Raw genomic sequence first — 13488 nt, forward strand, 5'->3', positions numbered from 1 at the left:
ACATGATAACCATAGGTTCACTCGAATATCATTTGTGTGATCATAGGGATCGATATGGACGTCCATGATCCCGATGTCGGTCATTGAACAAGCAGTTTCATTCATGTCTATGGATTACCGAACCTATAGGGTCACAAGCTTAAGGCAATCACGATCTGTTGAGTGTTAGTAGGATGGGATTGATGAGAATATATTTGTGAAATTGTTTCATTTATATTCGGAATATATTCGTGGAAGCGTATCCCGGGTCGATTCCTACGACCAACCTTGCCGGCGCGTGCAAGTTGTTCCATGAAATGCCACTGCCGACGCTGACGGTCGACGACCCTGACTACGCCGCTTTCATGGAGAGCGTCATCTTCGGGGGCCGTGGTGAGGCCTTCAACTTTGACGGTCAAGGCCATGCTTTCGATCCCGACGCGACCCAAAGCCAGGACGGTCGCGGCCAGTATGGTGATGACCTATTCGGTGGCCATGATGAAGATGAGATCGATGACCATGGAAACTCATGGCATGAAGATAATGACATGTATTGTGAAGATGAGGAAGAAGAGATCGACATTGCGGCGGAGCCATTGGTGTTTATCGATGAGTTCATCCAAAGGGTCGAGGCACAAAGGAGGCAAAGCATTCGTACGGGATTATACACCCAAGAGGAGGACACTTTGATTTGCAAGAGTTGATGGAGATAGGCCAAGATCCCACGAAAGGTGCCCGGCAAAAAGGATGTCTTTTGGACGAAAGTTCACAAAACCTTTCATGAGCGAAGGAAGTTTGCCCCATACCAATTTGTGAGCACCCGCGGCATCAGCTCAATCCAAAAGAGATGCGGGTTCATTCAACAAGAGCGCAACAAGTATTGTCCCACGCTTGAGAGCGTCCAAACCCGTCCCGTGAGTGGCCTAGGCGTTGGTGACTTTATATGAACCAGAGAGGAAGGCTTGGTTCATGAATGGGCAGAAAGAGATGTTCGCCCAAGACGGCCTGGCTTTGTTGCCGACGTAAAGAACTTGTTCATTTTGAAGTTTGGCTACTGTGTCGGTCACTAGCTTAGCTTTGTTGGCGGCGTTAAACTGGGGGATGACCATTTTGAAGTTTGGCTACTGTGTCGGTCACTAGCTTAGCTTTGTTGGCGGCGTTAAACTGGGGGATGACCATTTTGTAGGCCGTTGGCTTTGTTGCCGACCGGCATGAACCACAACCGCTGGCGTGACTATGGCCGCTAGCATTATCTACATCTTTGTTGCTTTGAAAAAATTGCATGCAGCCAAACAAGATGTGGCCGGCCACATTCAGAAATCCGGGCAGACACCATCCATTGTCATTCCCAAACAAACAAAATCCAAACAAAACAAACATCCTTTTGATGCCATCCCTAAACGAACAAAATCCAAACAAAACAGACATCCTTTTGGTGCCATCCGCGAAAGGACAAAATCCAAACAAAACATACATCCTTTTGGGCTTGTGCGTCTAAAGAGAAAAAGTATTGTCCTGGGTCTGGGGAGACAAACACTGAGGCTGTTGCCTGCAAAACCCGCTTGATTTATTATGCAAGAAAGAATAAAAAGAGAAGGCTTTCAATCTCAAACTTTTGAGATACGGGGTCTAAAAGATATGATTACAGGATCCAGAACATGTATCGTTTACTCTTACTGACAGTAAGTATTTAATACTCCCCCCGTCCCAAAATAAGTATCTCAACTTTAGTATAAAGTTGTACTCTCAGTGTCAATAACATTCTTATATTATGGGACGGAGGGAGTACTAAACTTGAGACACTTATTTTGGGATAGAGGTAGTACACATCCACATCACATCATCCTCATCCTATCAGTGTGACATTGAGGACAAAAACCATCTTTTGTGTGACCAACCAGAAGAAGGTTCCAAGCCGGGTCATCAGTTTTCAGGTCTTCGAACTCACATTGCAAACTTAAGCTTTCTCCAGCCTCCTCTGAAGAGCTAGCTGCGAGCTTGAGCTTGTTGTCCCGGGGTATCACTGCAACCAATAAAATAAAACAAAAACAACTTAGATATGTACACCATCTGAACATCTCACTATGTTGTTTGCGACAAGTATTGACACATAAGATGAACAGCAAAACCACATGCAATGGTTTTGCTGTGCAAAAAAGAGGTAGAAACAGCATTGGGTTGGGGTATCCTGATCAAGAGAATTCTTTCACCCTAAATATCAATGTAGACATAGGGGGCTGGCCGTAATCTGCTGCAGACCAGCGGCATGGGGCTGTGTGCTCAGATGGCACAGGACTAGAGGCAGCGAGAGGGCGGCCGACTGAAGAAACATGGGAGTCCTGACAACAGTCCAGGTGGAATGATGTCGGATGAGGCATGTGAGGATTAAGAAAACAGTTGGAGGGGATGTCACCAGAATCAAGAGGAAGACAGACACATGAGGGCGCCAACGGGGCTAATACTACAGGAATTTTACCTAATGAAAATTCCTGTGCAGGGAGAATGGCTTTTCACTGGCCCAATACCGAGTTACACGATATAAAATACAAGCACTATCTAGAACAAAAGTATTCTAACAGAAAAAGGCAAAGATGTGACCTGATTGACCCAAACTAACCCAACGAAACACATTCTAAATCTTTTACCAACAGAAAAGTATGTGTTAAAGGTCTGTACATATAATCTAAAAGGTACAAGACATTTGCACTGATATAAAATTAGAGGACCAATCAGTATCCAGTTTTATGCTTTAGAAGAGCAATCACAATAGTGTGGTTTCTAGAGTTTTGCTTCAGAATAGCACACTAAACTAGTAGCAAAAGAAGGCTGCATGCTGAATCAAGAACTACCACGTGTATAGATAGTGAACAGTCTCGTGAAAAGCAAAAGTTCCAACAAGGAAAAAATGGTAAGACTCTGGAGGACAACTTGACGGCAGAAGGAGTAAGGTATCATTATTTATAATATAGTATAAAGTTTAGTGCACCTACACAACTGGAGCAGCTAAAACTCAAAACACTTGAACAGCCTAAGAGAAGATTGATGACAGCAAATATATTAAATGCCTCAATTAATTAATATTGCTATACCAAAGCAGCACAACGCAACCTCAAAAGGCAGCAAAATTAGAAATTTTGGGACAAGAGAAAAGCAATGGGTAGAAAATAACACAGGGCAAACAGCCCTGATAAATAGAGCGGTATGTGTCCAGAAGTCCTTGTGCTGAGAATTGCTAATGAAGGGGGGAACACTCCAAAGAGACCCATAGAGAGAGCAGACAGTGGAAACTACTCCCGCCGTCCCAAAAAGCATGTCTTACATTATGTATCTAGACACGTTTTAGAGTTAGATACATCTGTATCTCGACAAATCGAAGAAAAGCTTTTCAGGACGGAGGTAATAGATATTAAGCATGCAGAAGTCTCACAGTTCAATTAGCCTCACAACCAGGCAGGATATGTATTGCATCATATTTAAGATAAATAGGCAAAGACACCAGTGTTACACTACCATATCCAACAGAAAGCTAAGCAAACACAACCATGTTGTATCGATACGTAATTACAAGGGACACCATTTGAATATTAAGAGAGCTTACCTGTTGGCCTTACAAGGTATTTGGAGAAGACAGTTGGAAGTAGGGGCACATTAGAAAAGAAGATTTGGTGAGCCTCCATGGGTTTTTTCTCATTCACGCACGCAGCATTGTAGGGCTGCTGATTGACATGTTTAGTAGATGTCTGCAGATCTTCCTGGTTCATGTCAACCATGATCATCCACGGCTGTCCAGAAAGTTCCTCTTTACTCAACAGGCAGCATAGGGCGTCCGGATTGTTCGCACAGACGAATGGGAACTCGGGAAGACAGCGAGGTATGTCCAGAGCTTGGAAACCATCTTGCGCCCAGAGAAGATCCAGGTTGATCCCCCAATGAATCTTCCACTTGAACTTGCTACCATCCCCGATATCCAAAGTCCATACTGTGATCTTTTGGAGAGGCTGCTGCTGCCCTTGGCTTCTCTCAAGACCCGGACACCAGCCATCAATGCGGACAAAGTGCATCATGCCTTGGCTGACGGACACACGTCGGAATCTCGCCGCTAAGCATTTTGCCATCTGTGCCTTCTTAGAGTTCTCTTTTCCTCCAAGGAAAGGCATGATCTGTAGCTTCTCACAGTACCCATCTTCTCCAGGGAAAGGCACGAAGTGGAGCACCGGGGACTCTAAATTGGAGAAGTCGCATAGCAGTACACCGCTCAAGTAGTCGACACAGCAGAGGAACCTGCGGCCAAAAGCAAGCACCTCCTTAGTTGACCACAGGATGGGGAACTGGGTATTGCTCTCGTCTTGCGGCTGGGGGGCAGGCTTCTCGAGGAAGTATTTCCACTCTTTGGTCTTGGAGTTGAAGACGCAGAGCTCGACAAACATGGAATAATTTTCAGGGCCCTTCTTTTTCTGGTAGACCTTGAGGTCGGAAACGATGTAGCTGTTGTCCGGGAGGCGGAGGATGCCTGTGGTGAATTTTGACATCAGAAACGGCCTTACCATGGGCTCAGTGTACAGAGGGAGCTGATCCACCCAGGGGGTACGACCAGCTGTGTAGACGAACAGATCTGACGGCAAGTCGTAGGGCTGGCTTGGGATGGAGATTTCGAAGAGGACGAGGTCCTCGTCAGTTGCCCGGACGTAGGGATACGCGGGCAGGCGGGAGGGGCCCACGGGTTCGACTGAGCCTTCCCGCGGCCACTCGAGATCGAGGTAAGAGACCTCTGGAGGATCCGAGAGGGCGAAGGACAAGCAGCAGCGGTGGCCGGTGGCCGTGACGACTTCAACGGCGGTCTTCTTCTTATTGGCCGCCTCACGTGCAGCGTCTAGGTCGGCATGGCTGTGGGTGCGGCCGAAGCGATCCAGCATCACCCAATCGGGGAATACGATGGTCTTCTCCTCTGGCTCTGGCGCGACTTCGGTGGCCATGGCGGTCTCCTCCTCCGACTCTCGCGCAACTATGGTGGCTAAGAACATCTCCTCCTCCGACCTTGGCACGACTCCGGTGGGCATGGCGATCGGATCGGGAATTTAGCAGCCGCCGCCTCCACAACCCTAACCCTAGGTTGTTGTTCTTTTGGCGGCGCGGGCGGAGGAGGGGAGTATAGCTGGCCAAACGGGCCAGGATAGTTGGGCCGGCCCGGTAGCACGGCCGGCACGGCACGGGCCTGGCACGGCACGACACGTGCTAAACGGGCCGGGCCCGGCACACGGCACGCCATGGGCCGTGCCTGGGCCTGAAGGGCGAGCACGCGGGCCGGCACGGCATGGCCCGATTAACTTTTTTATATTTTTGTATGTATCCTAATATGGGCCAACAGGTAAAAATAGGCTAAAAAACGCTCAATGCGCAAAATAGGAGGTAGATTAGTGGGTCTGGCGTGCCGGTGGGCCGGCCCGATTAGCATACGGGCCGTGCCTGGGCTGCAGGCTGCAGCACGCGGGCTGGCACGGCACGGCCCGTATAATAATCGTGCCTAGGCGGGCCGGGCCGTGCCAGGCACGATTAGGATGGGACGTGCCGTGCCGGGCCGGGCCGGCCCGTTTGGCCAGCTATAGAGGGGAGGGGAGGGCGCTGCTGCAGCGTCTCGCCTTTTAGCGCGAGCCGTGAGGTAATGGGCCAGCCCAACGCGGGACGCCCTGAATGGGCCGCCTCACTCACTGCTGTTTGGTTCCGCACATCGTACACGTTGGTGACTACTACGGGAGCCCTACCGCAGGGGCTATTTATCGCATTAAGCGAGTCGTAACGATCTCTTGCGTTGATGTGAACTGTGTCACAGGGATCGAACCCAGGTCTTCAGGGTTCTCACCAGCCTAGCTAACCACTCCTTTTTTCTTGCGGCGGAAATTTGGGCAGCTTTATTCAACGTCAACCGCCCCGGCATCATCTGCCAGCGCAGCTAACCACTCCGCCCACTTCAAGTTACTGGTTTAGTAGTAGGATCGCGATGAGGCGACCGAACCGGTATTCTCCATTTTTTTCTTTTACTCTTTTCGGTTTCTTTTGTTTCATTTTTCTTCTCCATTTTTTTCATTCTTTCTTCTTTCTTTCCAGATTTTTTTCATTAATTTCATTTTATTTTGTTTCATTTATTTCTTATTCTCCGGCTTTTTCATTCATTTCTTTTTTATTATTCATTTTTTGTTTGTTTTTCTTTTTACTTCATTTTTTGTTTATTTATTTATTTTTCTTTTGTGTTTACGTTTATTTTTGTTTTCACTCTACATTTTCGTGGGTTATGAGATTTTAGGTCTAGTAGGTGAGTATGATGACTATTATATAGGTGGATAAAATAATCTTTAATTAATCTTCAAAATTTTGGATTTAGTTAGGTGATTGTGATACTTGACCAAATTTCACTGTTGATTATGAAATTTTAAGTGGATTTAGGTAGGCGATTGTGATCTTGAGGAGATGGTCAAACAGGTGTTAGCACACCGTCTGCAGGTGGAGCACCGAGCCAGGGAACAGAAGTGGCCCAGCAAGGCCAGCCCAGGAGGGAGCGACGACCGTGCCATAAGTTCACGGGTCCCCAGTGGGTTTCCTACCTGTTCGACCCTAGCAGCGTACCCACCTACTGATAAGAGAGGACGCAGCAGGTGGGGAGGGCATCCCGGCTAGGATCAGGCGGCGGCGGTGTGTGTGTGTGTGTGTGTCTCTCTGTAATCCTGATCCCCTCCTCATCTCCTTCCTCCAGTGTGCTGCTACCTGATTGAGATCACCATAATTGAGAGGAGAAGAACTAGTGTGTTCCTACCACGTGGTATCAGTCGCCATCTCACCCCTTTTCCGCGCGCTGGAGACGCGCAAGCAGACCGCCGATCGTCACGACTTCTCGCCACCATGGATCCGGCCCTCAAGTCCTACCTCGACAAGCTCACGGAGACCTTAACGAAGGCTAATGAGGACACCCGAGCTGACATCAAGGACCTCTCAGCGCGGATCGACTCCCAGTCCGCGCAGGTGGATGCGCTTACGGCATGGAAGCCAGACCTCGAGTCCCGTCTCTCCAAGCTCCAGGAGACGGTGGGCATGCTCTAGAGCGAGCGGCTGCCCACGCCGAACGCGACAGATGGTGGATCAAAGGGGGTGGATCTCTCCGATCCGCCGCTCCACAGCATGGTCCACCGGCCCGCTGGCCGCGGCGAGTCGCATCAACTACGGGGCGGGTCGTCGGCGGGCGGCATCCCGTCGGCGGCCTCTCCGGCCAATGGTACGCTGAGCTTTCACAACCCTCCCCTGTTCCCCGTGGTAGACACCTCCATCACACCTGGTTCTGCTTCGGCCCTTGTTCATACCGGACTGGGTCCAAATTCCCCACCTCTTGCGTTTCCCCAATTCTCGGGTGAAAATCCCAAAATCTGGAGAACCATGTGTGAACAGTATTTCTCTATGTTTCAAATTCCAGAGCACTATTTTGTTCCCATGTCTACATTACACTTCACGGGTCCTGCGGTCATCTGGCTGCAGTCGATCCAGGGGAAACTGAGCACGCTAGATTGGGAGTCTTTTTGTAATTTGCTATGTGCACAATTCGGTCGCGATAAGCATCAGCTACTTATCCGCCAATTTTACTCCCTTCGTCAAACTAGCTCTGTATCTGACTACATTGAGCAATTTTAGAACCTTATGAACCATCTCATTTCTTATTCTGATGCGGTACACCCACTGTATTTCTTGATGAGGTTTATCGAGGGCCTGCGCACCGACATCCGTGCGGTGGTGATGGTGCAGCGACCCAAGGATCTGGACACCGCTTGTGCCCTGGCGATTCTGCAAGAGGAAGTCGCAGAGGGACAAAAGGGACCCTGGTACAGCAACCATGAAGGGGCATCCTATCTGGGGAGGACTCGCTCAACGGGTCCTCTGTCATTGCCCCCTCCTCCAGCACGGGCGCCAGCTATCTCCCTAGCAGCAGATGATCGCCGCAACACTGAAGCCGCCCCGCGCGGGGAGTGATCAATCCAAAATCACAGCCCTGCGTAACTTTCGTCGAGCCAAAGGGCTGTGTTTCAAGGGTGGAGAGAGATGGGGTCATGATCACGTATGCCCGCCGATAGTTAAACTGCACGTGATCGAGGAAATGTTCAGCCTGTTCAGTTTGGACGCTCAAGGAGAAGAGACAGTGGCCAATGCACAGCAGCAGGGGCAGACAGATACAGGGGAGCAAGTGTGGTAGCTCTCTATCAACGCCGTGTCTGGAACTGAAGCACCCAGTTACTTACAATTACATGGCTGGCTCCAGGGGCGTGAAGTCCTTATGCTGGTGGACTCCAGTAGTTCAGCCTCGTTCGTGTCTCAACATTTGGCATCTCATCTACAAGGGGTACAATCTATGCCCAAGTCTGTCAAAGTTGCTGTAGCCAATGGGTCAGAAATGCGGTGCACTCAGGAAGTGCTAGGCTGCTCTTGGTTTGCCCAGGGTCATGTCTTTTCAACCAATTTTAGTTGCTGCCTTTGGGATCTTACGATGTCATATTGGGGATGGATTGGCTGGAGTATCACAACCCCATGCTCATCGATTGGGCGAAACGGTGCATGCAAATCGAACATGACGGATTCACGGTTGTATTGCAGGGGGTTACATCTCAAGCACACAAGTGTGAAACTCTGAATACGGTGCAGCTAGCAAGTATGGAAAAACAAGAAGCGGTGGCCTATGCAGTGCACATTTGTTATGCTCAAGATTCTGACACTGTCACCGATCTCAAGTGTACTGAACTTCCACCAGAGATTGTGCAAGTGTTGTTAGATTATGAGGATGTATTCCTGGAGCCGACCGGATTGCCACCACGGCGCGAATGTGATCACACCATCCCCTTGATGCAAGGCGCCCAGCCGGTCAACATACGAGCGTACAGACACAAGCCAGAATTGAAGACAGAAGTTGAAAGGCAAGTCGCTAAAATGTTGAAGGCTGGTATCATTCAAAAGAGCAGCAGCCCATTCTCCTCTCCTATTATTCTGGTCAAGAAGAAGGACGGTACCTGGTGCATGTGTGTTGATTATCGGAGGCTGAATGCGATGACTATCATCAGCAAGTACCCCGTGCCTATCATTGAGGATATTTTGGATGAGCTGGCAGGGGCGTGTTGGTTCTCCAAGCTTGATTTGCGCTCCGGCTATCACCAAATCATATTGGCAGAAGGGGAGGAATACAAAACCACATTTCAACCACACTCGGGCCGTTTCAAATTCAAAGTGGTGCCATGTGGTCTCGGGGGAGCACCTCCAACATTTTTGGCGGCTATGAATGTGACGCTGCATCCAGTCCTACAGGTCTGCGCAATGGTTTTTTTTTACGATATCCTAGTCTTCAGTCGGTCCTTTGCCTTGCACTTGCAGCACCTGAGGCAAGTGCTAGCTCTCCTCCGAAGGGACCAGTGCTATGTGAAGAGGTCCAAATGTGCCTTTGCTCAACAGGAAATCAAATACCTCGGTCACACCATTTCTGCAAAAGGGGTCTCGACAGATTCAGACAAGATTCAGCAAGTGACTGTGTGGCCGGTACCAACATTTGTCAAGGAGGTTCGAGCTTTTCTAGGATTGGCCGGATACTACCGACGATTTGTTCGGCAATTTGGCATGCTGGCTCGTCCACTCACCAACCTTTTGCGAAAAAATACACCATTTCAGTGGACAGAGGCCACCCAATCAGCCTTCGACGCTCTCAAAACATCACTGACGACAGCACCAACACTAGCACTCCCAGAATTCACAAAACCGTTCACAATCGAGACTGACGCCTGCAAGTATGGAGTGGGAGCTGTTTTGCAACAAGATGGGCACCCGATAGCGTACCTCAGCAAAGCGTTGGGCCCATGAACTAAGGGGTTGTCCACTTATGAGAAGGAGTACCTGGCCATTGTCTTGGCCGTCGAGCAATGGCGTCCATACCTGCAGTTTGGCGAATTTATGGGTAAGACAGACCAACGCAGCTTAGTCCACTTGGAAGAACAACATCTTCACACCTCGTGGTAACAAAAAGCTTTCACAAAGCTGTTAGGGCTCCAATATCGGATCTGCTATCGCAAGGGTACAGAAAACAGTGTTGCTGATGCTCTATCGAGACGACCTGTTGAGAATTCTGCTCACCTCCATGCCATTTCAGTGTGTCAGCCAACCTGGCTTCAGGAAATTGTCAAAGGGTACGACAACGATCCCAAGACACAACAACTCATCACTCAGCTCGTCGTGGCACCGATTGCTGATGGCAAGTTCACTCTGACCAAGGGTATTGTAAGATTCAAAGGGCGTGTATGGCTAGGCAACAACACAAAACTCCAGCAGCAGATCATGCGAGCTTTACATGACAGCGCTGTAGGGGGACACTCTGGGTTTCCAGCCACCTATCACAGAATCAAGCACTTGTTTGCCTGGCTGGGTATGAAGCATCATGTCACGCCCAATATGCGATCCTATCCAAAAGGAACTCGAAGGTCCCACCAAGGATAGACCCGCATATTGAAACGCTTTTGCAAGGTGGATATCATTACATCAACATTACATAATAGATGGGGATACATACATAAGGCATACAATGCCACACGAATACAACAATACATCATACATAAGATCAACATCCGACTACGGATGAAACACAAACAGAAACTCAAACGACATCCACCTTGCTAGCCCAGGCTGCCGACCTGGAACCTATCCCCTGATCGAAGAAGAAGCAGAAGAATAACTCAACGCAAGCAAGCATCGCTCTCGCATCATGATCATCGCAAAACCTGTACCTGCAACTGTTGTTGTAGTAATCTGTGAGCCACGAGGACTCAGCAATCCCATTACCATGGGTATCAAGACTAGCAAAGCTTAATGGTAAAGGAAGGGGTAAAGTGGTGAGGCTCCAGCAGCGACTAAGCAAGATATGGTGGCTAACATACGCAAATAAGAGCGAGAAGAGAACAAGTAGAACGGTCATGAAGCTAGCAATGATCAAGAAGTGATCCTGAACTCCTACTTACGTCAAACATAACCCAGAAACCGTGTTCACTTCGCAGACTCCGCCGAGAAGAGACCATCACGGCTACACACGCGGTTGATGCATTTTAATTCGGATCAGGTGTCAAGTTGTCTACAACCGGACATTAACAAATTCCCATCTGCCTATAACCGCAGGCATGGCTTTCAAAAGATTATACCCTGCAGGGGTGTCCCAACTTAGCCCATGACAAGCTCTCGTGATCAACGAAGGAATAGACCTTCTCCCAGGAAGACCCGATCAGACTCGGAATCCCGGTTTACAAGACATTTCGACAATAGTAAAACAAGACCAGCAAGACCGCCCGATGCGCCGACATCCTGATAGGAGCTGCACATATCTCATTCTCAGGGCAACACCGGATGAGCAATCCGTACAACTAAAACCAGACCTCAAGTTTCCTTGAGGGGGCGCTGCAAAGGGCTCTAGTTCGGACCAACACTTAGACAAGCACTGGCCCGGGGGGGGGGGGGGCTAAAATAAAGATGACCCTCGGGATGCGCGACTCCCAAGGGAAAAAGGGCTAGGTGAGGCAAATGGTAAAGCCAATGTTGGGCCTTGCTGGAGGAGTTTTATTCAAAGCGAACTGTCAAGGGGGTCCCATAAATCACCCGACCACGTAAGGAACGCAAAATCCGGGAACATAACACCGGTATGATGGAAACTAGGGCGGCAAGAGTGGAACAAAACACTAGGAAAAAGGCCGAGTCTTCCACCCTTTACCAAATATATAGATGCATTAATAATACAAGAGATATTGTGATATCCCAACCAAAATCCTGTCCACCATGGAGAAATCTTCAACTTCACCTGCAACTAGCAACACTATAAGAGTGCTGAGCAAAAGCGGTAACATAGCCACGCAACGGTTTGCATAGGAAAGGTGTCAAAGGTTAGAGGTTCATGGCAATATGGGATGGCTTGATAAACAGGTAATAGGTAGCGCAGCAAAGCGAAAGAACGAAACAACTAGCATAGCAATGATAGTAGTGAGATCCAGGGTAGCGGTCATCTTGCCTGAAATCCCGCTAGGAAGAAGGACGAGTCCATGAAGAAGATGAACGGATGAAGCCGAACCAAGCGTAGACGAACGAATCCTCACGATCGCAACGAAATAGGAACTATCGAGAAGAAGCACACAACATGATAAACACACCACTCATAGACAAGACATGATGCACAACAAGCATGATGCATGACAAGACTACATGAAGCTACTCATGGCAAGAGATGATGCAAATAAGAGCAACACACTAAGGCAAGTTTAATTGAGGCCGGGAACAACATATAACAATTCCGGTAAGTCCTCATATGCAAATTTCAAAGTTGGTCCAGATCTGAATAAACCTTATGTTCAAGTTGTTAAACAGCAAGTTAATATGCACAAAGATGATCTACACGAGATTCTAGTCAAGTTACATATAAAGTTCATTTAGTTCGGAGCTACGGCCTAGAAGATATGAGCAAAACAAGTTAAACATGGCATTGATGCAAAATGCACCCAAACATCAAGCAAACACCTCAAAACATGGATGCAATAAGATAATATGAAACTACATGCAAAATCAAGCAAGTTTCATATAGAGCACACTCAAAACGGAGCAACGGTTCAACACACACACACTATACAAGTTTAAAGGACAAGCTGTCCAAAACAGCGACTAGGCATATTGCAAGCATCAAAACAATATACTACAGCACCCCAACATAATAACAGAAGGCATGGGCACGATGTACAAGTAAAGCACAACAAAACATGAACACTGAGCTATCTTTAGAAATCACTAGAACATACTCAAACACACATGGTAAGATTGCAAGTTATAACAATTTCAGACTTTGCAGAAAATAACAGCACGATGCAATGTTAAGAGCTATCAAACAACCTTTTATAGGAACTTATCATGGCAAACAAAGACATGCCATGAATCTACTAATTGCATAGAAAACGAGTCCCTTACTGACCATAAGCCAAAAAGGATCATAAAATATGATGGCACCCACGTAAACATAGCAAGTTATTATACAGATTCAAACATGGCAAGAACTTAATTATGAAGGCATATAGATGAGCTTGTGCAACTCATTACAGAGCAAAACATGGCATGGCAAGGCACCCAACAGTAATAAGACATGTTTGTGAAGCTAAGCATGGCAAGAGCAAGGTCATAGGGTGCATGGATCACTAGGAAAACACATGGAAACAACTGAACTTAATGTAAACAGGCTGACAACAACATTTTCAAGCAACTTTGGAGCAAGATATGAACAAGCTACAGCAACCTATAAATGCAACCAGGGGCATGGATGGATAGAGGATGACATGTAGATCAAAACATGTTTATAGAACATCTCCAGATTATGCATGGAATGATTAGTAGCAACATGTTTACATGGCATCAAAATTACAGCAGAACAGTGACTAAAATCAGCATCATCACGATGCCTAGTTTGCATGCTTGTGCTAGTCA

At 47.9% G+C, this 13488-nt stretch overlaps 1 protein-coding gene across 1 annotated transcript; it reads right to left on the reverse strand.

The window, feature by feature from the left end:
- Positions 1–1500: 1500 nt before the first annotated feature.
- Positions 1501–4972, reverse strand: LOC119306359. The gene is made up of 2 exons (XM_037582599.1): positions 3578–4972; positions 1501–2002 (listed from the first exon to the last, which is right to left on the reverse strand). The coding sequence occupies exons 1-2, from the start codon at positions 4950–4952 to the stop codon at positions 1815–1817; spliced, it is 1563 nt and encodes a 520-aa protein (XP_037438496.1). The 5' UTR covers positions 4953–4972; the 3' UTR covers positions 1501–1814.
- Positions 4973–13488: the final 8516 nt, after the last annotated feature.

The sequence above is a fragment of the Triticum dicoccoides genome, chromosome 5B (assembly GCF_002162155.2).
Source record: "Triticum dicoccoides isolate Atlit2015 ecotype Zavitan chromosome 5B, WEW_v2.0, whole genome shotgun sequence".
NCBI classification, from domain to species: domain Eukaryota; kingdom Viridiplantae; phylum Streptophyta; class Magnoliopsida; order Poales; family Poaceae; genus Triticum; species Triticum dicoccoides.

Bases quoted from the DNA above. Each gene is read 5' to 3' on its own strand.
- LOC119306359 (XM_037582599.1), bottom strand. From the start codon at position 4,952: ATGGCCACCGAAGTCGCGCCAGAGCCAGAGGAGAAGACCATCGTATTC. The intron at 2,003-3,577 runs GTAAGCTCTCTT...TATTGGTTGCAG, and splicing joins ATACCTTGTAAGGCCAACAG to TGATACCCCGGGACAACAAG.